Genomic DNA, 25,613 nt, shown 5'->3' on the forward strand with positions numbered 1-25,613 from the left:
TGCAACATGTCTACTTTTTCTTTTGTTGCCTGTGCCTTTGGTGTCATATCCAAGAAATCATTGCCAAATCCAATGCTATAAAGTTTTTTTTTTTTAATATATTTTATTGATTTTTTACAGAGAGGAAGAGAGAGGGATAGAGAGTTAGAAACATCGATGAGAGAGAAACATCGATCAGCTGCCTCTTGCACACCCCCTACTGGGGATGTGCCCGCAACCAAGGTACATGCCCTTGACCGGAATCGAACCTGGGACCCTTGAGTCCGCAGGCCGATGCTCTATCCACTGAGCCAAACCGGTTTCGGCCGCTATAAAGTTTTCATCCTGTTTTATTTAAGAGTCTTATTGTTTTTGGTCTTAGGTGTAGGTCCTGGTTCCATTCTGAGTTAATTTTTGTACGTGGTGTTAGATAAGGGTCCAATTTCATTCTTTTGCATGTAGATACCCAGTTTTCCCAGCATCATTTGTTTAAAAGATGATCCTTTCCCCAAGGTCTTGGTACCCTTGTCAAAAATCATTTGGCCAAATGTGAAAGGGTTATTTCTGGATTCTCCATTCTATTATCTACAGGTCTGTCTTTATGCTGATATCGCATTGTTTTGATTACTATAGCTTTGATACCAGGAAGTGTAAGTCCTCCAGTTTTGTTCTTCCTTTGCAAGATTATTTTGGCTATCCAGGGTCCACTGAACTTTCATAGGAATTTTAGGATTGGGATTTTGATATTGAATCTGTAGATCACTTTGGGCAGTACTGACATTTTAAAAATAGTAAGTCTTCCATTATATAAATATGGGATGTGTTTTCATTTATGTCATCTTTAATTTCTTCCAGCATTGTTTTATAGTTTTCATAGTATAAATGTTTCATCTTTTTGGTTAAATTAATAAATATTTTATTATTTTTTGATGCTTTGAAAATGTTGTTTTTGTCCTTTCCTTTCAGATTGTTCATTGTTCATGAAAATGCAACTGATTTTTGTGTATTGCCTTTGTATCCTGCTACTTTGCTGAACTCATTTAGTCTAACAGGTTTTTTTGTGGAATACTTAGGGTTTTCTACATATAAGCTCATATAATCTGAAAACAGAGATAATTTTTCTTCTTCCTGTCTGCTGTGGTGGTTTCTCTCCCAATAATTAAACACATCTTACACAGCTAAAAGCTAACTGCTATTAAAAGTAAACATTTTATTACATAACAGAAGTACAAGTTTTCAAAAATCTATGTCAACAAAACCAAAGCCATTCTGAACACAGAGATTTTTATAGTCAACAACACTACCTTTCACTTTTCAGACATCTAACTGAAAACAAATGATTACAACTGCTGTGCTGAAATAAAAGCTCAAAATATATCTCTGAAAAACAGAAACAAAAACAAATGGTTACATGTGCTATAAACAGACAGGACCAAGTCTTCCTGTCTATTGTGGCAGCTGAATAAAATGTGAGTTAGGGATCCATAACTCTAATGGTGACTGAAGCAGACCCGGAAGAAGGTAGCTCACAAGCAGGTGCTCAAACTCGGACCAGGAGTCCATCTATGATCGGGTTCCGGTCAGTCTGACAAATCACTCTGATCCAGTACGATTATCCTGTGTGTGTGTTTTTTAAAAACAAAAAAGGGAGTTTTGAGTTGGTGTGTAAATTTTTAAAAGACACAAAAAGCAGCCTCTTTCTATTCAACTGAATTTAAGGGAAAGGAATTTTTATTTCTTTTAATTAAAAAAAAAGTATTAAATTTATTGACCCGGCCAGCGTGGCTCAGTGGTTGAGCATTGAACTATGAACCAGGAGGTTACGGTTTAATTCCCAGTCAGGACACAGGCCCTGGTTGTGGATTTGATCCCTGATGGGGGCCAGGGAGTATGGGAAGCAGCCAATCAGTGATTCTATCTTATCATTGATGTTGCTATCTCTCTCTCTCCCTCTCCCTTTCTCTCTGAAATCACTAAAAAATATATTTTTAAAAAATTTACTGGTGTAACATTGGTTAATAACATGATTTTTATAATCAAAGTAGACATGCTCAACTAGGGTATCATGGAAATGCAAAATGACTGCAAAGCAATTGATAGCAGCATCTTCTGGACTCCCTCCATCTAAAACTGTTCTGCTAATTCTACTGATTACTTCACCAAAGTTAGTGTTCATTTTACCTTACGTTTTAATTAAGTATAAACATTAATGTTTTAAAAATTGAACAACTTTGAATTCAAGTCTTTGTCACTAATGTTTATTAAGATGCTGATAAATGTTTAAAGTCTGCTCAGGTTGTTTAGAAATAATGAACTTTGACCTACAAACATCTGGTCTCTCATTACCTGGATGGTTCTGACCAACTCAGTCGCTTCCAAAAACAAGGTTTCAGTTCTTCTTGATGAAATATAGGAGAAAGAAAAAATAACCTGATTACTTGCTAGGTCAAAGGATACTGGTATTCAGAAGTCACATTAGTACTCTCTCTAGTTTAAGGTGAACTGTTTTACCAAGATTCTTCCTAAAAACAGTTCATTGATTTCCTCTTCTAACATTTTGCAGTTCCCTGACATAGCTATGGACACTATGATGCTAATTCATAAAGCCTCTGTATTATATTCTCAGTAAATTGAATACTAGCTCAATGCTCACACACTCTGGACTCTGTCCCAGTCAGGGTCCTGAAGGAAACAATGCAATCCCAGGCCCTTCAATGAAGTGATTACTTAGAGAGATGTAGTCAGAGTTGAGGGAGCAAACAAGGGATGGCAAGGCATCCAGTGACTAGCAGCAGTGGGAAGCCATTATCGCTCCTAAGTCTGCAAGAACTGGAGGGTGGAGGTAGGGCAGGATGGTTACTGGAACCCAGTGAGAGCTGGAACTGGGAAGAATGGGCTGTGTTTGTGGAGGGACACCACTTCTAGGCAGAGAGGAGTGCTGAATTAGACAGGCAGGGGGAGTAATACCCCAACTGCTCTCCTGCCCTCTGATATGCTAGTGCCTCCCACTGGCCAACGGGAAGACAGCTGGCCAGGAATCCCAGGAGGGGCAGGGTCAGCATCCTGGGGCACAAAGCAGAGCAGGGAGAGCAGGAGAATGCGAATGGACTGGAGAAGGATGAAAGGGATACCTGATCTGAAAGAGTTAATGTCTCTAACTTCCTGAGTAGAAGGAACTTAAATATAGGCAGGCATCATTTGTGAATGGCATTTTAAAGCTCTATCAAATTGTTTTGATATTAAGGTTAATTTATACCTTTCACATTACTTGTAGACTCCTTTTAAATTACACAATTTGTGATTTCTTATTGGATTCTGCAGTCTGTGTGTGAGCTAAATTTAGAACTCTTTTGAAGGTACTAGACAGTTAGAAGCAAAACATCTTTCCAGACAATGTGCAAGATAAGGATGATGAGGTTGGCCGAAGGCTTGCTTTAGACATGAAATTGGATGTTATTACTGTTTTGTGATGAAGACATGATTAGCAATTAACAGAAATCCTGGGCTGAACTATAGGGAAAATGTGTATGACAATTATGTATAGCATCTGGAAAACATTTCTAAGTAACTTCGATGTTCATCAAAGCCCAAGGATTCCCAGCTACACTGTAAATGATTATTCATTCATACATACCTTCTTTAGAAGCCCCTACAAAGCTCTCTGATGTCCTCTCTGGCTTCATGCCTTCTTCCACTTTCCTCTTCTTTTCACCAACTTCTTGATCCGTGGTATTTGTCTCCCTTCAATAACAATGATTTTCCATATCAAAACATATACACAATAGCCAGGGGAACAGGACTTACTCCAAAGGAAACATAATAATAGCTAGCACTAATGGAGTGTTCCCTATAGGCCAGGCATCGGTTCAAAGGCTATAATAGATATTAACTCAATTCTCATCACAACTATATAAGGTAGTTATCACTACCATCCTCATTAAAGTGATAAGGAAACTGAGGCACAAAAGTTAAATTACATGCCTAGTAAGCCCTAGAGCTGGTCTGTCTCAGATTCTGCTCTCAATCACTAGGCTATATTGTCCCAAAGGGAAAAAAAAATCATTTCACTTATGTTGTAATTGGTGTCCTTTTACAATAAGCACTTCATTACCTCACCTTCATTTCCTGAAACTCTCTAAATTGAAATATCTAATTAAAGTATCTAACAATTTAAGACCATGTTTATCAGACTAGTAAGCAGAAAACATCTCTCCCACTCAACTATAAGCTCTTAAGGGCAGAGACGTCCCATCCCTCTGCACCCAGCCCCTAGGCACAGCACTAGGATCGAGGCAGGTGCACCACAGATGCTGGCTGAACCAAGCTGGCACTGATCAGATATTTCTCTTCCGTTATATGTAAATGAGAGAGAAAATAAAGCCTGGTGGGGTGAGAAGGACTTTTTCCTCCTAACCTCTCATCACTAATAGGATCATAGGCTCTAGAGTCCACAGCAGGCCTTCAGGTTAGCTTCTACCTCTGTCCAAATGCCTCTGAAACTAACCTAACAGTCACCAGCCTGTCTTGAGGGGGAGGAGCTGTTAAACTAAGTGTGAAGGCATCTGTTTTCTCTGCCAAATAGCTATGGCTATGAGAACGTTTGGGCTTTACTGAATAAAACCCCCTTACACTGCAGTTTCTAGTCACTAGCCCGGTCCTTTGGGGCAGAAGTGAGTAAGTTGACTCTCTTTACTTTGCGATATCTCAGGTATTTGAGGGGAGCTATCAAATTCTCCACTCCATCTGCTCTTCTCAGGCCGAGCTTCCCCAGCTCCTTCAGCTGTTCTCATATGACATGGTTTCCAGACTTGACTGTTCAATGGCCATCCTCTTCTATTTGTGAGTGCCCCTTTTAAAGGAACCCTACTCTGTGTCATGCCAGTGTGAGGCATTACTTTCATCTGGTCAATACATTTCTGTCTACTCATCATTAATGCTGTATTGACCTTTTCATTTTTATTTTTCATTGACCTTTTTATTTTTTTTTTAATATATTTTATTGATTTTTTACAGAGAGGGATAGAGAGCTAGAAACATCTATGAGAGAGAAACATCGACCAGCTGCCTCCCGCACACCCCGCACTGGGGATGTGCCCGCAACCAATGTACATGCCCTTGACCGGAATCAAACCTGAGACCCTTCAGTCCGCAGACCGACGCTCTATCCACTGAGCCAAACTGGACTCGGCTTCATTGACCTTTTTAGCAACTGCATCAAACTGAGGCCTCATGGAGTTGCTGCCCATGCCTTCGTCAATAAGAATTTCTTGAATTCTTACTGTCTCAAAATGCCTGCTAAATACTGGGCATATAAAAAATAAGACTCACTCTCTCTTTCTTTCCCCCCTTCCCTTTTCCCTCTCTCTCTCTCTCTAAGTAAATAAATAAATGACAAACTTCCTGCTTTCAATGAAATTACAGTGAGTAGGATCTTCCAATAAAAAATTCCACATTAGGTCAGATCTCTCACATTCTGTACTTTTGGATCCAAATACTCAGCTTCATCTTTAGAGAAATCTAACATTTCTACCTATCAAGACCATTTTGAATCCACAGTCTATCACCTATCACATTTGTATTCATTTTAGACTTGTGTTATCTAAAAATCTGATAAGCGTGCCTTTTTTATTTAATTCAAACAACTGATGAAAATGTTGAAGGTGACAGGGCCAAGATATAGCAATCTTAGAGGCCTCTCCCTATACTGATCTTGAGTACTATGGGTGTTTGGAGGAAGATGGGCAGACAGGAGTCAGGGCTGGCTTATCTACAGCAATGTAATGCCATCACCAGACATTCATTCCTCAAAAAGGCAAGATGTTTTTTAAAAACTAAAATCTAGCCGAAACCGGTTTGGCTCAGTGGATAGAGCGTCGGTCTGCGGACTGAAAGGTCCCAGGTTTGATTCCGGTCAAGGGCATGTACATTGGTTGCGGGCACATCCCCGGTGGGGGTTGTGCAGGAGGCAGCTGGTCGATGTTTCTCTCTCATCGATGTTTCTAGCTCTCTATCCCTCTTCCTTCCTCTCTGTGGAAAATCAATAAAATATATATTTTAAAAAAAAATCTAGTCCCCCTTCCAGAGAAAGAAGAAAACGATCCCCTGATGGAGAACAGTAAGTAACCTTGCAGAGCCCTTGGGGAGATCCTGTAGCACTGTGATGTCCTCAGGTGGCTGTAGCCATCTTTCCAGGTCCTCATCGAGAGAAGAGTGAGCTCTATCCAAGGGCAAGCAAAGAGAATTGAGACAACAGTCATTTCCTGTCTTCCTCCAGAAGGAGCCAAAGCACTTTACAGTGCGAAAGGACCTTCAAATTTGTGCTTTCATTACACATACAAGAAAATGAGAGCTCACTGAGATTGTATGTAGAGTTGTAGAGGTCACCTAGACCCAATTTAAATGTGCACAAAATCCTCCTTTAAGCCTCTTGACAAAAAGCTTCAGCACCCATGAGATCAATACCTTCCAAAGTCTGATGCCAGACTGTCTCAATTCTTTTTTTATTGATTGATTGATTGATTGATTGATTAAGGTATTCCATGTGTCCTTATCCCCTCCCCCATTGCCTCGCCACCCCCCCCCACTCATTTCTTGATCATTAAGTTAATTTCCACCTGAAGCTAGAACTGTACCTTCATTTCTACAAGTTTTTTTTTACTAAAAACTGCCTCTGAGACTAAATGATGCAGAGTGTGTTTTCAGAAGGCCTGTAAAGTCCCACCCATCTGAAAAATATCTTCCACTCTGGCTTGGTGCCGAGGACTGAGATGATGGAGCATCTGTGGGCATCTCTCTGTGTCCAGCACAGCCAGCCCTTTTAGAAAAGAAAGAGACAACAATACCAGTAGCTAGCTTTTGATCATGTGACTTTGTATAATCAAATTTAACTCCACCTTCTTGAACTACTCTTCTTTTGCCTTGAATAATGACATAGATATTACTGGGGATGTTTTGGGGAGACAGAAGGACTGGAGTTACATCATACATTATGATCAAAAGATTTCTTAAAACTTAAAAATATATATTTATCTCCCTCTCCTTTTCCTCCTCTGTCTCCCACAAAATCCTTTCCCCACTTCCTCAAAGGTCCCAGAGGCTCTTGTCTCCTCCTCCATTTCACAGACCTTCCCTTCCAGATCTCTCTCTTTTCCTTTCTTATAGAGAATGATTTTACCCTTGAAGAGTGTGACAAAGACAGGATTCACTATCCAAAAGCTATAGCACTCTTCTCCCTTCTTTTTTTTTTTTTAAATATATTTTTATTGATTTCAGAGAGGAAGGGAGAGGGAGAGAGAGAGATAGAAACATCAATGATGAGAGAGAATCATTGATTGGCTGCCTTCTGCATGCCCCCCACTGGGGATCGAGCCCACAACCAAGGCATGTGCCCTTGACTGGAACTGAACCCGGGACCTTTCAGTCCGAAGACATATGCTCTATCCAATGAGCCAAACCAGCTAGGGCTCTTCTCCCTTCTTTAGCCTTCTTCTACAGCAGCTAAAAAGTTAAAGGCTCAAATTCCAGTCTCCCTTGTAACTGAAGATGGTCATGCATCCCATTTGGCCAATGACATATAGTGGGCATCTGCTGGGAAGGGCTTCTGGGAAAGATTTTGCTTTCCAAATAAAAAGAAATCAAGTCAGCTAGAATATTCCTTTGCCCCACTTTCTTATCTCTGCCTGGTCTGTGGACAGGGGTTATGCAACCAGGAGGTGACTAGCCTGAAAATAAAGGCCAGCATGCTATGCTGTTGCTACAGATGGCACACCAGGAAGATCAAAAGAACCATCCTTTGATGCACTACCAACCTGTGGACCTCTTGTCACGTGAGACAAACTCACTTAAGCACGACAGTGGGGTTTTCTATCATTGCAGCTTAAAGAATTCTGCAGGGCTACCTTAAGGATCCACAGGACCAGGATTAGGATGAAGCAAGTGGTGCAAAGGCAGATTCAGATCCTGGCTTTCCTTAAAATCCAGGTATTTTATTCATCATGAATTCTTTTTTGTATTAATTTCTATTTTTTTAAATATTGCATTAAAACAACACTCCTCCATTTTGTGCCCAAAGAGTGTCTTACTCATCTTGCCCTGAATGACAGGACAAGGCAAGAGAAGTCAGGAGGCAAAGGAGATGAACTGCAGTGGTTTACTTTATAACACAAGTTAGAGGAGAGCTCTGAATCAGGGCGAGAATCTGGTTTCTTAAGGCAACCTTGTGTTTTTTGCATTGAATTATCTAGGTGACTGCCCAATTTCCTCATATTTGACTAGAAAGATCTAACAATTCTCTTCCAATGCCTTTAAGTAAAATGTCTTGAAAGAAGCCAAAACCTGTTTGCCTCGCAAAATGAAGTAAAAAACAAACTAACAAAAACACAAAAAACTTGACAAGAAAAAAAACCTCTATTTAAAAATGGGCAAAGGAGTCAAATAGATATTTCTCCAAAGAACATATACAAATGGACATCAAACACATTTGAAAAAATACTCAACATCACTAATGATAAGGAAAATGCAAATCAAAGGCACACTGAGATATCACCTCATATCCTTTAGGATGGCTACTATTAAAAAACAACCCAGAAAATAATAAGTATTGGCAAGAATGTGAAGAAACTGAAACCCTTATGCACTGTGAGTGGGAATGTAAAATGGTGCAGCTGCTGTGGAAAATAGTCTGGTATTTCCTCAAAAAATTAAAAATAGTTTTACCATATGATCCAGCAATCCCACGTCAGAATATGTCCTAAAGAATTGAAAGCAGGGTGCTTTGAAGAGATATTTGTATACCTATGTTCATAGCAGCATTATTCACAATAGTCAAAAGGTGGAAGCAATCATTGTCCACTAACAAATGAAAGAATAAACAAAATCTGATACACATACACATCAACATACTAGTACAATGGAATTAAGCCTTAAAAAGTAAGAAAATTCTGACACATGTGACATAAATGGATCTTGAGAACATTATGCTAAGTGAAATAAGTTAGTTACAAAAAGACAAGTACTGAATCATTTCACTTATATAAGGTCATCAAAAGTAGTCAAACTCATCGAAGCAGAAAGTGGAATGGTGGTTGCTAGGGACTGAGGGGAGGGGGATATGGGGAGTTGTTGAATGGGTATAGAGTTTCAGTTTTGCAACTTGGAAAAGTTCTGGAGATTGGTTGCAAAACAATGTGAATATAATTAACACTAGTGAACTTAAACATTTTATGTTATGTGTATTCTATGACAATTTAAATTTTTTTTAACATTTTAGGAATAGGGGCTATTGGGATAGTATGAAAAAAGACTATCTCCCCCCCCTTCTTCTTATTTATCAATAGCAGAACAAAAACTAATACAGTATTTTAAATCCTTTCAAAAGTCCAGCTTTGTATGTTACCTCTCTGTGTCCTCTTCTAGACCCTGAGTTTCTTGGGTCCAAATCACACTGCTATCTTCTTTTGTGCTGTTAGTTTCTTGTTCTTCTAAATGACTCCGATCTAAAAACAGTTGAAAAACTTCATTTTATTTGAACAACAACAAAAAATAATAATTCAAAAAGAATGCCTTAAAATGGAGTGCTTTAAAAAACTTAGGGCTAATCGGTGGCCCCTGTAGTCTGCAAAGCACTAGTTCCTGCTTCCCCAGGAGAGCAGGTGCCAGGTGGCAGTCTGCAGGGTGCCTGTATTCACAGCAGCTGCCGCAGGGGTCTTGGGAGCTCTGCAGTGCCAGGTGAAGCTACAGGAAACGCTGGCTGTGCCAGGGCTAAGAGAGACAGAGGAAGCAGAGGAAAGCAAGGGAACATAAAAGACGAAGAGACCCTGAAAACAAATCGCACAGATTTTCTTGAGGACCACCCTGTTCTCACTTGCTAGATGTTTCCACCCAGGGAAAATATTTGGGTGGGAAAGGGTAGTGCCCTTTAATGTATGCCAGGCATTTTACACATGCCATCTCGCTCCATCTTGCCAGCAGTCCTATGAAGGGAAGGGAACTAACATTTGTTCAGTGTCTTACAATGTACCAGGCACTGTGTATGAAACTATTATGTGCATCATGGAGTAGAAATTATCCCCATTTTACAGGTGAGGATGACTGAGGTTCAGAGACATTAAACAGTTTGCAATACAAAAGCAGTGGAGTCAGAACCAATGTGGTTATGCCTAATCTCAAGGTCCACACTCTCCCAAATGTACCACTGTACTGCCAAGGGCAGCACCACAGCAAGAACCTGGTGAGAAACATCTGGGTAGTTAGTTGGCTTACCGTTTGCAGGGACGCCCAGAGGATCTGCTGTGTCCTCACCCAGCACTGCGGATGAGGCCTGCTGCCTCTTCAAGTGCTCTGTCCAATACAAAAGCAGAAGGCAACTTATTTCTTCCTTTGCATGTCACACCATTCTCTAGAGCAGCAGTTTTCAAAGGGTGGTACTCAGACCAGCCACAGTTTATCTGAGAACTTGTTAGATATGCAAATTCTGGGCCTCATTCCAGACCCACTGAATCAGAAACTCAGGTTGGGGTTCAGCAATCTGTAGTTTAATCAGGTGATTCTGGTGCCTGGATACCACTGCTTGAGGACTTTCAATCCCATACAATAATAAAAATAAAACCTATGATGATAGGAAAGATTTCTAGAGCCCTATGTGGCAGGTATGGTTTCTAACTATCATGAAGTCAAGATCAATGTTCACAGTTAATTCTCACAACAACCCTATGAGATTGATCACATTGTTATTCCTGTTTAACAGATGTGGAAATAGAAGTAAAAAAAGGTTAAGGAGGAATTTACCTAGAATCACAGAGAGTAAGAGAAGGAAATGGAATTTAAACCCAGGCAGTCTAGCTCTAAGGTTTATGCTCTTAATCTCCATTTTCTACTCTCTCAAACAGTTTGTAACAGCATCAGAGCAACCCATAATTGCCCCCATCTCTATTGGACTATATTTCTTATTTTTACATAGTTAATGGGAAAGACGGAAAGCAAAGAATATAATTTCCAGTTCCTAAAGACTTGCTCACTAGACCAAGACAAGCATCTGCTAAGCTCAGCACACTGCCTTGCATCTGTTAGATGCTTGGTCTCCTCCAAGTGCTCCCAGAGCAGAGCAGAGACAGCTGGGAGGCAGCACAGACAGGAGCCCAGGGCTCGCTCGCCGCACGGCCCTGCTGTGTGCAGAAACAGGTCTCACCCTTCCTGCAGGTCAGTTACAGGCCCTACCTGGTAGCTCCTGGGCATCATGGGGCTCCACAAGATCATGCAATATAATTTGAAATAAAAAGCTCATTTTATCCTTATTAAAGTAGTCCCTTGTTGATCTTAAGGATCCGCTAGGATTCTAAAGCACCTCCCCTTTAAGTCCTTGCCAGAAGCCCAGGGCTTTGGATGTGAGTGTTCCAAAAGCACAGGTATCAGCTTCTGGTCACTCCTGAGGGGGAACAACAGAGTGAGAATGTATATAACCAGCTGAGAGCACCCATTATTAGGAGAAACTACCCAAATGCACTCTGCCCTTTATCTTTCTGGAAAATTACTGACTCATCTCAAAGTACAGCTATCATCTAGAAACCTGGCCCAGATCAGTCCTGTGAGCAGCATGAGGGAGGGCTGCACAGATGCCCTGGGACACAGCAGTGCCATGAGGCTGGAGCCCGAGAAGAGACCTGGTGACAGCTGCTGAAACAGGGGACTCCACGTGGTGACTGAGAGAGAAGATAGCAGAATCCAGAGGAAAGTTTCACTCAAGTCAAACTGCTAAGGAGCCTACAAGTACTGCTTATGCCAGGACCAAGGCACAGATGACACCCTGTAGGGTGTGTGGTGACCTCTATCTACTCACAAGCAGCAGTTCTATTGTATCAAGAAGAGCATGCCCTAGAAGTTTGGCTCAGTGGATAGAGCATCGGCCAGCACACCAAAGCGTCCTGGATTCAATTCTGGTCAAGGGCATGTACCTTGGTTGCAGGATCCTCCCTGGCCCAGGCCCTGGTTGGGGCTCATGCAGGAGGCAACCAATCAATGGGTTTCCCTCATATTGATGTTTCTGTCTTTTCCTCTCTCTCCCACTCTCTCTAAAAGATCAATAAAAAAATATCCTAGGGTGAGGATTAACAAAAAGACCAAAAAAAAAAGAAGAGCCAACTGGCCCAGCTGGTGTGGCTCAGTGGTTGAGCACTGACCTATGAACCAGGCGGTCACAGTTCAATTCCTGGTTAAGGCACATACCCGGGTTGCGGGCTTGATCCCCAGTGTGGGACATGGAGGAGGCAGCTGATCAATGATTCTCTCTTATCACTGATGTTTCTATCTTTCTCCCTCTCCCTTTTTCTCTGAAATCAATATATATATATATTTAAAAAGAGCAACTGGAGAAGAGGACTTTGCAAGGACTCCTAGGGAGTTCCAGAGCAGGAACGTGAGGGTGGTGCACTGAGAGAATGGCTCCAAGATCCTGTGACCTGTATGACCCTGTGGCATCAGGGGAGGGGTGCAGCAAGGCAAGGGCCTATGACTACAGAAGAAGACTTTAAGGCAGGTTCTGGCAGCTCTGACTCACTCCACTCAAGTTCATCAGGCCAACGTGGCTGGGCTTGTGATAGCATAGAAGGTAGCTTTCAGTTGAGTCAGACCAGGTAAGTCCTCATTCACCTTCCTCTTCCTGTATCCAGAGACACAAAACCTCTGAGATCCTGAAAACTAAGAGGTGCCCCTCAGGAAAATTTCTAGAGGCCCCATCCTAAGAACTGAACCATCAGAGGTCTCACAAGATGTGTCCTCTGAGGGTGAGAGGCTGGTGGGCCAGGCTGTCAAGAAAAGAGCAGTCTGGTCTTTTCTGGGGAAGCAAACCACATGCCCCAAATATCTCTATAGCATCAGCACCAACTCAGCTGGGAAAGGCCAGCCAATCGGCTACAATTATAACTGAACTGGTATTGCTCAGTCTCCTCCTGAAATGGAAAATTCTGGTCACATTAGGTCTTGTGCCACTGACTTCTCTGCCCTCAGGAAAGTGATTCATCCACAATGCCAATACCTTCCATACCTCCTGCTAATGGTTGAACTAAAAGAAGAGGGTATTTTGGATTCAGTAGCCAGACATCAGGCCTCCAAGGTATGGCTGGGTTGGTTAGAAAAGGAGATAATTCCTTTAATAACAGAAGTTCATCATAATACACCACATAAATGTTGCTATTTTCTCTTACTAGTAGAATCATTACCATGGGCCCTGTAAGAAACAAAATGACGACACAGGCCAGTTATCCTGGCCAGGCTTCGGTAGTAATCTGAGGTCCATTGATTTAAAAACCGCCCCTTCCTGAATTCTGTACATTCATAGGGCTTTCTGCACTAGTGCGCACTCCCAAGGCAAGAAACCATATTGCGGTCAGGGCCACCGACATTCTGTATTGAGCATCCCTTACCAATTTCATCAAGTAGCTCCTGAGGTGGAGGTGGTAGCTTGTCAATGTGATGCTGCGAGATGGCTTCTATTAGTTCTTTAAAAAGATAAAAGGGGAAATGACTTAACACTCTCTGGACCTGAAGTGGATTTTCTAGGCTCCCACATGGATTTGATTTAGGATTTCCCAATGTGAAACAAACTAAGGCAGGGAAAAGGCCTCTTACAATAACAGGCCTAGTTGACACCTCCAAATATGTGAATGGCTTTACTCCCCGCTTTTACTCCAAATCTTTTCCTATATTACCCCTACCCAGTTCTGCTTAATCTGTGCCCCTCACTCCCCAAGGATATTTGGGGTAGGTGAAGTACAAATTCTTACTGAGAGGCTGGGAGCACAGTGCAGAACAGGGCTGATAATGGGATAGAGAAGCTCTGGACCAGTCAAAAGGAACAAAACACAAAGTAGAAGGATTTCTCTATAGATTATGAGGCCAGGGCACATAGAAGCAATCATACTTTGGGCCTTCCCCTAAGTGCTCAATTATAACATTAACCATACCCTCTCAGCATAATCCACAAAATCCTTATCGCCCAGAGGGAGATTCTCAGAGTTGTACAAAAGATGCAAGACATTAAAATTAATGTGGCAATGCTCGCTTCGGCAGCACATATACTAAAACTGGGACGATATAGTCTGGCCAGCGTGGCTCAGTTGAGCATCGACCTATGAACAGGAGGTCAGGGCATCAAACCTGATCCCCAGTGTGGAGTGTGCAGGAGGCAGCCAATCAATGATTCTCACTCATTGATGTTTCTATCTCTCTCCCTCTCGCTTCCTCTCTGGAATCAATAAAAATTAAAAACAATAATAATAAGCCCTTACCCGGTTTGGCTCAGTGGATAGAGCGTCATCCTGTGGACTGAACAGTCCCAGGTTCGATTCCAGTCAAGGGCACGTACCTTGGTTGCAGGCTCCTGGACATGCAAGTGGCAACCAATCAATGTGTCTCTCTCACATTGGTGTTTCTCTCTGTCTCTCCCTCTCCCTTCCACTCTATCTAAAAATCAATGGAAAAAATATCCTCGGGCGAGGATTAAAAATCTACACTAATAGAAGAGAAATATGCAAATTGACCATACCTTTGCAACGCCCACCAACCAATCAGGAGTGAGTATGTAAATGAACCCAACAAAGATGGTGGGTTAATTTGCATACACAGGAACTGAGCGGCCAGGGGCAGGATGCGCCATGGCGATGACGCAGGCATTCCACACCACCCCAGCCTGCCCCAGCTGCTCCAGGCCTCATGGGAAGGTGGGAAGGCAGCTCTAGCCGGAGGGAAGGCAGTGCCAGCAACCAAAGGAAGGAAGGCCCATTCTTGCATGAATCTTCGTGCATCGGGCTTCTAGTGATAATAATAATCCTATATAGTAAAGAGGTAATATGCAAATGGTCATTACGCTGTGACGTGTAATGACTGATCAGCAGGAGGGCAGGGCAGCGACCCATGAGTGGCAGTGGGCGGGGCAGCCAGCTGAGGCAAGTGGCAGTGAGCTACTCACGCACGGATTTGTGCACAGGGCCACTAGTGATAATAATAAAACTGGAACGATACAGAGAAGATTAGCATGGCCCCTGCACAAGGATGACACGCAAATTTGTGAAGTGTTCCATATGTTTTAAAAAAACATTAATGTGGCAAAGGCAACATGCTTGCCTAAGAGCTGTTAACACACCCAGACCTTAGCTTTGGAACTGTCCTCTAAGCTTTCCCAAGGAAAGGAGCCAAGATGCAGATACAGATTTTTGCACAGTTCTTCAATATAAGGACATAGTTCAGCAGCATATGTAGAATGGACTACTATGCAGCCATTAAACGTATTTACAAATAATTTTTACTAAAGAGAAGAAATCCTCAAAATATATCATCAAAGAAAAAAAGCTGGCTAGAACTGATGTAAGATATAATCTCAACTATGCTAAAAAATGTGTTTTTTTTGTATATTTCTAAAAATATAGTAAAGATATGTGCCAAAATAGTGCTGGTGGTAGAATTCAATGTGTTTCTTTTTTAAGCTCTTCTTTATTCACCAAGTTTTCTATAACGAGTATGTTTTTACTTTTATAATTGGGGGAAAATAATATTTTTATTAAAATGAAATGTAGCATCAAAGATGAGACTATGGCTCCCTTAAATTGCCTTCCTATTATAAACTTGTGTTTTGATATTAAACAGGGTACCTCTTGACAGGCTCCTTTTCTGGATGGCATGGGATGACGTGTCAGGCACCTTAGCACTTCTGGAGGAACCAGCCCCAGTAAATGCAGATGATCTTTTCTGTAAGTAAGACAAAAATATGGTCATTGACACATATATTGAGCTAAAAAGGCCCACACAGCTCACCCATTTCCAACACTGAGGCTGTGTATCACTGGTGGAAGAAACCAGTTGCTTTTTTGAGTCAAATTCATTCAAATGCCAGCTCCTCCAGGAAGCCTTCTTACCCCTCGTGCCTGTGCAGCACTCAGTACTCCCTCTGTGGTACAGTCTTTCTCACTAGGTGGTGAGCTCCTTCAGGGCAGGGACTATGCCTTTTATATTCACATTTGGATGCCTTGAAGAGGGCTGGGCAAGGTGCCTGGTATTTAGAACCTGCCCAATGAACAGTTTGATGAATGAAAGCATAAAACTCTTTATTGCCCTACTTCAGACTGAGACCTTTTGTGAGTCAATTGCCCAAAGAAGGTAACAGTTGGTTTTTCACTGAGGGCCAAAGCCAATAATCAATCTACTATAGGATGGTGAGTCAACAGGTTCTTTTTGTTTTGTTTTCTTTTTAGTGAATAAACATAACCATTTTATTACTCAATTCTGGCTCCACGTGCTGCCAATTGGGGTGATAATGGTTTGGAGAATTCAAGAGGGTTTCATTCACATGTCGGAGGCCTGGTGATGGCAGAACTGGCAAAGTTACATTGCAAAGGGATAGAACGACAGGTTCTCAATGCACAGTATCAAGAAGAAACTTGTCGTTTTCTTGAAGAGACTACACATGCAAAATATGAGGGAGAGAAGAAGGTGGCATACAACCGAGTGTTTTTCACTATAGACTATTCGTTCAGGAGTTCAGAGAAGACTGATTATCAATCAAAACTCTTGGGAACTAAACAGAGGAGGCTTCAAGAAGGAAGCAGACCTCAAGTAGGTAGGATATGATTAGAGAGAAAAATAATGCAGGTGAAGGCAGCATCATAAGTTATGGCAGAGTTTGGCTCCTAGAGAAATTGCCAAACATTACCTCTAGGTGGCAGGGGGTGGGGAGAGGGAGGCACAAAAACCCAGGGTCTATCTTACAATACAGTCTCAGAGAGGAGGCCCAGAGAAGCTGCAAAGGATCCCGCTGGCTTCTTGCTCTCTTTGTAAAATGGATTTGGAGAAATCTGGACCACTGAGGCCTTTGGGTTGACTCCATGGAAGTGGAACGCAGACCTGGCATACTTACGTGATCAGTCTGTCTTGAAGGGAGAGTTTCAGAGGAAGTAAAAAGGGAATCTAGGTTCTTTGCTTTCTCCTGGACAGTTGTAAATTTATCAGACAAAGTTAAAGTGGATTCGTGATAGCTCCAGCACGAGATAGACCCTGTTTTATCCTGAAATGTGATGCTTTCAAGGCAGTCTGTATAGTGACTATTACTTGAAGAAATTGACTCTGTTGTAGAAAAGAGGGTAGTTAGTATCTGACTCCTTTATATTATTTAAAAACAAAAACAGAAAACCTCACACAACTCTATACCTATACCATGCAATCTCCAAAATGTTAATAACTGAAATAATCACTGATCTGAGACACAGCTCCTCCAAGTATAAAAAATGACAGTCTTGCCCTGGCTGATGTAGCTTAGTGGGAGAGCATTAGCCCTCGCACTGAAGGATCATGGGTTCGATTCCTGTCAAGGGCACCTGGGTTGCAGGTTTGTTCCTGGCTAGGGTCAGGTGTGTGTGGGAGGCAACCAATCTCTCTCTCTCTCTCTTACCCTCCACCCCTTCCACTCTCACTAAAAACAAAATCAATGGAAAAAATATCCTTGAGTGAGGATTAACAAAAAAATATATAAATAAATAAATAAATAGTCTCCAAACTTAGTCATCAAAATAGAGAGAGAACTAGGACCCGAGGATGTTGGTGCTGGCTATAGACAGCTGCAGGACTCAGACCTATACATGTTTAAGCACAAGGGACTGTTTGAAGTTACAAACTCTAGAAAATGTAATGTATTTGTACTAAATTCAACAGTGCTCAGGGTACAGAGCAGTCTCTGTATTTGCATGACTCTACCACTACAGTAAAAACACCTCCTACAGCTGCTTAATAACAACCAGCACCACCCCTCCCTGGCCTCCCATGGGGTTATCCCTTCAACTCTGGTCCTCAAGAATACCTCTGCGCTGCGAGAAAGCACCTTCCAGGCCTGCTCCCAAGGCCTGGCTTCCCAGAGCCAATGGCACAGGGCCTGTTGCTCCCTCTCCCAAAAGCTTCTCCTCCCTTCAAGTGATTACCTGGGCTGAGTGGAGTGCTGACACTAGTAGGTGCATGGTTTATTTTGGGTGTTTTGCATGAGACTTCCTTAAAAGAAGCATCTTGTTCATAGGAGATACTAGACAGGTCTTGGATGTCTGTCAGTGATCTAAAGAATTAAAAGCACACAATAATTGGGAGATGTTTGGAAAAATCCAACAACATATTCCTGAGAGGTACTTTTTAACCCATTCTACACCATAAGCAAGCGGCAGACCTTCCCCACACGCCATTCGTGTCTATAAAAAAAAAAGTTTTCCCTATGTGGCAGCCTTGACCAACTTTAAAATCATTTTTTGGTGAGAATTTTCAACTGTAAATATTCAAGAACACCCGAATTGTGAGTAGTATATTTTTATTTTTAAAAAATATATTTATTGATTTTTTACAGAGCGGAATGGAGAGGGATAGAGAGTTAGAAACATCGATGAGAGAGAAACATCAATAAGCTGCCTCCTGCACACCCCCTACTGGGGATGTGCCCACAACCAAGGTACATGCCCTTGACTGGAATCGAACCTGGGACCCTTCAGTCTGCAGGCCGACGCTCTATCCACTGAGCCAAACCGGTCAGGGCAGTATATTTATTTTTATAATATTCATCACAAATTTATTTTTTTTTATTGAATTCAAAATATTGTGGCATGTAGGGATGGTTTCAGTTTTGGACATATGGTAGTTAACTGGTTAAGGATGCTCTTGACAAAAATCTTTATTTGGCAACAGGCCAGAATTAGAGAATACCTTTGAATATCCTATCTAATAAAGAGGAAATATGCTAATTGACCCTCACTCTGTCGCAAAGATGGTGGCACCCACAGCCAATAAGGAGGGAATGTGCTAATTTTCTGCCCCACCCTCAAAGATGGTGGTGCCCACAGCCACAAGATGGCGGCACCCAGTCCCCTCAGCCCTGCTGGAGCAGCAGGCGCGCAGCAAGGTTGGGCCCGCCCCCAGATGGGCCTGGCCGCTCCACATGCCTGCCTCCAGAGTCCCCCAGTCCCCTCAGACCCCCAGCCACCCAGGGCTGGCCCAAGGAGCAGGCAAGCCTCGGATGGTGGCTGCCCAGCCGATGCCCAAGGAGCAGGCAAGCCTCAGATGTCGGCTGCCCAGCCACCCAGGCCACCCAAGGCTCAGGTAACCAGGGCCAGCCGAGACTTGCACTGCCGGCAGTGGCAGTAGCAGAGGTGTGATGAGGCGTCACCTTCCCTTGATCACTGGGTCGCCTCCCGCCCCTGAGGGCTCCTGGACTGTGAGAGGGGCTGGGCTGAGGAAACCCCTCCAGTGCATGAATTTTCATGCACCAGGCCACTAGTGTTATATATATCTTAAAGAGAATATTAGAGAATACTTACAAAGCAATACTAACTTTAAATATATCTCAGCAACTAAAAGTAAATTATGTCCATAGATGAAAGTATATTTGCATGGGAACCAGATTTAATCCATTTACATAAATAGGTTATACCTCAAGTAGAAACATACAGTTGTTGTTATCATCACTGTATTTCCTTGATTGCAAGATGCTAGTAATTTAGAGCACATCTTCTTGGTGAAAGAAGGAAACAGGCTTACAAAAAATGAGAAGAATGTAAATTCTTACAAACAAGGAAATACTATTTGCCTAAAATCAAAACTTTACACAGTATCCTTAGGCAGCCCTTTGGTGGCCATACATGTCTTTCTCTTTCAGTTCCTTGGGTGACTCCTTTAACGTCTCCTCTTGTTCACCTTCAGGACTGTAAGAGAGAAAGTGAGAAAATTATGTGAATGGCCTGTCAGCTGAGTGCACTAAGTTGGTACAAGGGACCAGTGTGAGAAGCGGCAGGAAGGGCACTAGGCTCAGAAGTGGAAAGTGTGGGCTCTGGTCCTGGCTCTGCTACCAACTAGCCACATGTTCTCAGGCAAGTCTGGGCCCTGCTCCATGCCTCGGGTTCCTCTTAGAGACTGAATAAATATTCTCTAAGGGTCAGCCCATCTGAAAGCAGCTGATGATGTTATATGACAGTGAGCAAGTTCCAGAGGAAACCAATGGAGCACAGGAACTTTGCTGGAGATGGAGGCTGGAGCAAGGGACACAGTCATGGGCCTGACCATGTGAGACAGCTTCCAGGCAAAGAGTGGCCAGAAAGGAATACTGAAGACAAACTGGACCTGTTTCTACTTGAACCAGTATTTAGGATGCAATTTCAATACTTGTTGAACACAAACTATAAGCCAGGACCCACCTAAATCCTTCCATGTTTTCACATTTTTAATCTTTGCAACAATCCTGTGGGGCCAATGGTAAAAAGAAAAGAGCACAGACTTTGATTTTGAGTTGTGACTTTATTAATTCTATTCACTAAAATATTTGTTCTCCTTCCAATCACTATTGATGTTTGACTTTATTAATTCTATTCACTAAAATATTTGTTCTCCTTCTTAGTAGGCCAGCACTTTTGGGCCCTCCTAATTTGCATAAATGGCCACATGACCTGTTTTAACCAGTGAAAGTGATGGGTGTAACTCTTGGCAAGAAACTTTAAAGGACAGTGCACAATTCACTGTCCCCTCTTTGCCTACTCATCAATTAAGGATGCACAGGATGGCCGAGACCGGTTTGGCTCAGTGGATAGAGCGTCGGCCTGCGGACTGGAGGGTCCCAGGTTCGATTCCGGTCAAGGGCATGTACCTTGGTTGCGGGCACATCCCCAGTGGGGAGTGTGCAGGAGGCAGCTGATCGATGTTTCTCTCTCATCGATGTTTCTGACTCTCTATCCTTCTCCCTTCCTCTCTGTAAAAAATCAATAAAATATATATTAAAAAAAAGGATGCACAGGATGGACCCTATCCTCGGCTTGCATCTCTGATAGAAGGTAACACAGTACAGCACACTCCTGGCTGTCCCATAATGGACAAGAAGCATGAGCAAAAGATAAACTTGCATTGTTTTAAGCCACTAAAACCTGGGGATTGTAATGTGACATAATCTAGCTTCTCTTGACTGAAATAGCCCCTCACTAACTGTTCAACTTTAGACAAAATACTTAAACTCTCTGAACTTTGCTTTCCTTACTGGCAAAATGGAGATTAACAGTGTGTACCTCAGAGGGTTGTTCTATGAATTAAATTTGACAAAACAGAGTACCTGCATATGGTGGCTGCATAGGAAATACTAGCTATAATTATTATAGATAAGGAAACTAAGGCTCAGAGAGGGGGAAGGTAAAGTGAATGTTATTGTATTAGACCCTTTACATCTACTCGTTTTTCAATTAAACTTTCTTTTGCGATAACTATATTCACATGCAGTTTTAAGAAATACACTTTACCCAGTTTCCCTCAATGGAAACATCTTGCAAATCTATAGAACAATATCACAACCAAGAAATGGACACCAATATAATCAAGACAGAGGCATTTCCACCACCAATGTTGCCCTTTTATAGCCATGCCTACTTCCCTCCCACTACCCACCTCCTCCTTAACTCCTGGAAACAATTCATTTGTTCTTTATTTCTATAACTAGAAGCCCGATGCACGAAGATTCGTGCAATAATGGGCCTTCCTTCCCCTGGCTGCTGGCACCGCCTTCGCTCTGGCCAGAGACGCCTTTCCACTCCGGCCCGGAGCTGCCTTTTTGCCTTCCCACACTGCCCAGATGCTCAGAGCGGCTGGGGAGCGCCCCACCCCCGTGCCTGCATATGCAAATTAACCCACCATCTTTGTTGGGCTAATTTGCATACTCACTCCTGATTGGCTGGTGAGCATTGCAAAGGTACAGTCAATTAGCATGTTACTCTTTTATTAGGTAGATTTTATAATTTCAAAAATGTTATATAAGTGAAATCATATAAATAACTTTTGGGGACTGATTTTTCCACTCAGCAGAATTCTCTGGAGATTTATCCAAGTTGTCACATGTATCAATAGTTCATTCTTTTTCCTGGCCGGGTAGCTCAGTTAGCTAGAGCATTGTCTCGCTACACCCAGGTTGTAGGTTTGATCCCCAGTCAGGGCATATACAAGAAACAAAATACTTAAAAATAAATGTTTTGTTTTTTTTTTTTTTAAGAGAGAGGTATTGATGTGAGAGCAGAACATTGATCAGCTGCTGCCTACATGTCCCCTACTAGGGATCAAGTCCTCAACCCAGGCATGTGCCTTGACTGGGAATTGAACCAGCAAACTTTCAGTGCACAGTATGACACCCAACCAACTGAGCCACACCAGCCAGGGCATTGTTCATTCTTTCTTATTGCTGAAGAGAATTCCATAGTATGGTGTATCACAGCCTATTAAATCGTTCCCTTGTTAGATAAAATCTGGGTTTGCAGTTTTTGGAAACAAAAAAAAGTAGCTATAATTTTCATGTGTGTATTTTGGGGGGCTTAAGTCTTCATTTCTCTGGGATAAATGCCCAGGAGTTATATTATTACTTTTAGTCCCTATGTCAACATTCTCAGTCAAGATTCTTATTTCTATTTTACAAACAGGGAAATAGAAGAGAGGGCTTGAGAAACCTGACCAAGGTCACACGGACAGAAACCAGCCAGGATCTGAATCCAGATAATGACTGCCTTTCATGGCCGCTCACATTCTGAACAAGTCCTAACAAAGCTCATCTGCCAGAGCTAATTTTTAGAAGATGGGGCTAGTACATTTTAAGATGAGAATATATAAATATGGGGAGTTATCACCAATTAACTTTACTTCTATGAGTCTGAGACTGTGAATAAAATAATTTCACATACCTTTGTATAGTTTGGAATTGAGACCTGGTCAAAACCTCAGCATCCTTTCCAAAGCTTTTTCTCATTTGGACCTTTCTTTCACCTGAAAGAATACAGAAAATGCGTGTGTTTTTTTTACTTAATTTTGCCAACCCAGATTATTATTTTCATTCCCTTCCCTTTCCCTTGGTCTTGTTCAGATGAGAAATAACCTGGATAAACAGAAGTGCTTCCTAATTGGGTTTGGATTGAGTGCCACAGAAGGGGTTTTTGCTCCGAAAGTTTGTTTTTCTTGCTCAGAGGGGAGAACTCTGACACTCAGAATACAAGCAAGTCATTTACTGGCCTTCCAGTCATAACCACACAGTTATTTTTGGAGACAAATGTTGTTTTGTCTTTTCAGGAAGGCAAACTGATCTGGTTCCTGTCAACAGACACCAGGGGGCGTTGAAACCAAGAACTGTTTGTTCACTAAAGAGCCCAAATAGAAAAGACCATTAGCTGAGCATTCCCAGAGTGCTAACTGTGCCTCTTGGCCATCAAAAACCACTTAAGGAGTAGGGCTGGGGTCTTGAGTAATAAAGAACTAATTCAACTGTCTCTGTTCTCCCGGATGCTCAGAGATACTGTGCAGACCTCTGGGCAGACAGGGCCAGTGTCCATCGTCCTTCCCACCACTGTGCTGCTGTGGCTTACAGAGAAAGGGGGCAGAGCAGCCTGCCCTGCTGGCAAATGCTCATGATCCCCCTGCCATTCCTTAGGTCCAGGTAGTCTGGTGGGCAATGGGGAGGCCCACAAGAACAACGCCACCTTAAGCAGGTACCAAGGAGCTCTGAAACCCTATCGGTGAAGGCACACTGGGTGGGGTTCTTCCTGTGACCCTCTTTCAAATACTAGAAAGCATAAGTGAATTCCTAATAAGCACAACCTAGAGCAGGAGGGGGATTTAGAGATTTTAGAGTCTGATCATCTCCTTTACTTTATACCAGGGGACAGTGGAACCTCGGGTGAAGTGACTTGTCCAAGGTCATACAGAAAGAAAAAGAATCAGTGGCAGAAGTGGGCTTGGAAGCCAGCATGTGTCCAATTGTTACCCTTGTTTCATCGCCTGGTGTGGAGAGGGTATATATCAGAGTCCTAGCAGAAAAGGGGGAAGAAAGGGCTGAAAGAATGAAACAGTAGACATCAGAGGCTTCTTCGTGTACTGCAGATGTTTGGATGGAACTAGCCCAGGTTTTCTGACCTGTCTGCCCCAAACTTCTCTATTCCACTCGACCCTCTTCCAAACGTAAGTGAAGTGGCCATGTGCCGGCCAGGCTCACCCAGAAAGTGATCATGGATAGAGGCTCCTTAAAAGGAAGTAGGTGGCCCAAGACCTAGGTCTGTGGACTTTTAATACTTATTATCCTGAGAATTTAACTGTTCATCTAAAACAGGGTGGGGAGCCCTAACTGGTTTGGCTCAGTGGATAGAGCACTGGCCTGAGGACTGAAAGGTTCCAGGTTCGATTCCGGTCAAGGGCATGTACCTTGGTTGCGGGCACATCCCCTGTAGGAGGTGTGCAGGAGGCAGCTGATAGATGTTTCTAACTCTCTATCCTTCTCCCTTCCTCTCTGTAAAAAATCAATAAAATATATATTTAAGAAAAAAATAATAATAAAAAATAAAACAGGGTGGGGAACCTTTTTTCTGCCAAAGGCTATTGGATATTTATAACATCATTCACTTAATATAAATGTATGTTGCTATGAAAAAGGCTCCTAGATTTATTGAATTTCTAGTCCACCTGAAATTGCCCTGGCAGGGCCAGACCAAATGATTGCCAGGGCTGGATCAGGTTAGAGATGGAAGCTGGAGTGTGCAGCAGTAGGAAGAGGAGTTCACAGCCGAAGCCCGCCCTGCCTGGTTGGTGGCACAGTGTTGAGACATGACTGTGGACAGCTATATAGCTTGGTAGGTGGATAACTCTGGCTTTAAAACAGATGGTTACATACCTTAAAAGAGCATACAAAAGTATACAATTTTTAAATGTCTGTATCAGAATCAATGATTCACTTATATCTTGTCTTGTGCCACACCCGGCTGCTGATCCAAGGTTAACTTGCCATGTAACAGAAAGCAGCTGCTAAGCTATATAGAACCGAAGCCCTCCCAAGGGGAGGATGTTATGCTGCTGACTCTGCACTACTGGCTGCTATTAACTCTTTGCTAAGATGCCAAGCAAGCAAAGGAAAATGACGGTGAAACTCTGCCTTTTGGAGTGGAGAAGGACATAGAAACCAAGTTCTAGTTTTGGTTGTGTCAATAACTAGCTCTGTGGGCTGGGCAAATCCTTCAGGTCAGCTCAGCAAAGATAACTGAACACCTAATATGTGCCATGAAGAAGTCTTAAATCTAGTGAAAGACTAGAGTAAAAAAAGAAACAACTTCAACACATGCCATAAGAACTCAAGGGAAGGTATAGATAACATGGATGTCTTGAGGCAGGTGTGGGGCAAGAGATTCATTCTAATGAAGGGACATCACTGAGCCTAGGTTTTCTAATTGGTAAAATGAAAGGCCTGGAGACATTATCTCTAAGGACCGCTCCAACTCCAAACATCCGTGTTTCGTTTAGACACAAAGTGAAGGCAAGTGATTCTCCAAGGAATCTGCCCTAAAGGCCATTACCAGAGACTTGACTTTGAGCAAATGCATCTTGTATGCCTTCGAAGTCCTCTTCTATGGGACTTGAGGTCTACAAAAGAAAGAAAGGAGGCTCAGTGGAGGCAGACATATCATCAAAAGGTTGAGAATTTCCAGATGTCCTTAAACCTTGAAAATGGTTTCATAAGATTCCTGCGTATTTCATAGGAAAATAAGCCTCCTTTGCAGACACTAAGTACTTATTTGTACTATATGTTCCTCCTCAACAAGGCCTCCCCCCACCTTCCACTGTAATGTGAC

The 25,613-nt window shown here is 42.5% G+C and overlaps 1 protein-coding gene and 1 pseudogene across 3 annotated transcripts in view; one reads left to right on the top strand and one right to left on the bottom strand.

Annotated features, from left to right (window-relative positions):
* Window positions 1–1,138: 1,138 nt before the first annotated feature.
* The window catches only part of TEX14 (testis expressed 14, intercellular bridge forming factor), a 73,012-nt gene continuing 48,537 nt past the window's right edge, over window positions 1,139–25,613 (bottom strand). The window contains exons 20-32 of one of the 3 annotated variants that reach the window (XM_054709660.1): window positions 25,338–25,404; window positions 22,689–22,770; window positions 19,629–19,691; window positions 17,934–18,061; window positions 16,880–17,085; window positions 15,618–15,714; window positions 13,395–13,469; window positions 10,240–10,317; window positions 9,374–9,473; window positions 6,104–6,196; window positions 3,614–3,720; window positions 2,326–2,377; window positions 1,139–1,596 (exon numbers count right to left, since the gene is read on the bottom strand). In XM_054709660.1, coding sequence (XP_054565635.1) covers window positions 1,560–1,596; window positions 2,326–2,377; window positions 3,614–3,720; window positions 6,104–6,196; window positions 9,374–9,473; window positions 10,240–10,317; window positions 13,395–13,469; window positions 15,618–15,714; window positions 16,880–17,085; window positions 17,934–18,061; window positions 19,629–19,691; window positions 22,689–22,770; window positions 25,338–25,404 — 1,185 coding nt within the window. In that variant the 3' untranslated portion in view covers window positions 1,139–1,559. The remainder of the gene's footprint in view (window positions 1,597–2,325; window positions 2,378–3,613; window positions 3,721–6,103; window positions 6,197–9,373; window positions 9,474–10,239; window positions 10,318–13,394; window positions 13,470–15,617; window positions 15,715–16,879; window positions 17,086–17,933; window positions 18,062–19,628; window positions 19,692–22,688; window positions 22,771–25,337; window positions 25,405–25,613) is intronic. The other 2 variants (XM_054709658.1, XM_054709659.1) reach the window with 2 other exon arrangements.
* Window positions 14,959–15,056, top strand: LOC114233859 (U6 spliceosomal RNA; annotated as a pseudogene).

Source organism: Eptesicus fuscus, chromosome 20, assembly GCF_027574615.1.
Source record: "Eptesicus fuscus isolate TK198812 chromosome 20, DD_ASM_mEF_20220401, whole genome shotgun sequence".
Taxonomy (NCBI): Eukaryota; Metazoa; Chordata; class Mammalia; order Chiroptera; family Vespertilionidae; genus Eptesicus; species Eptesicus fuscus.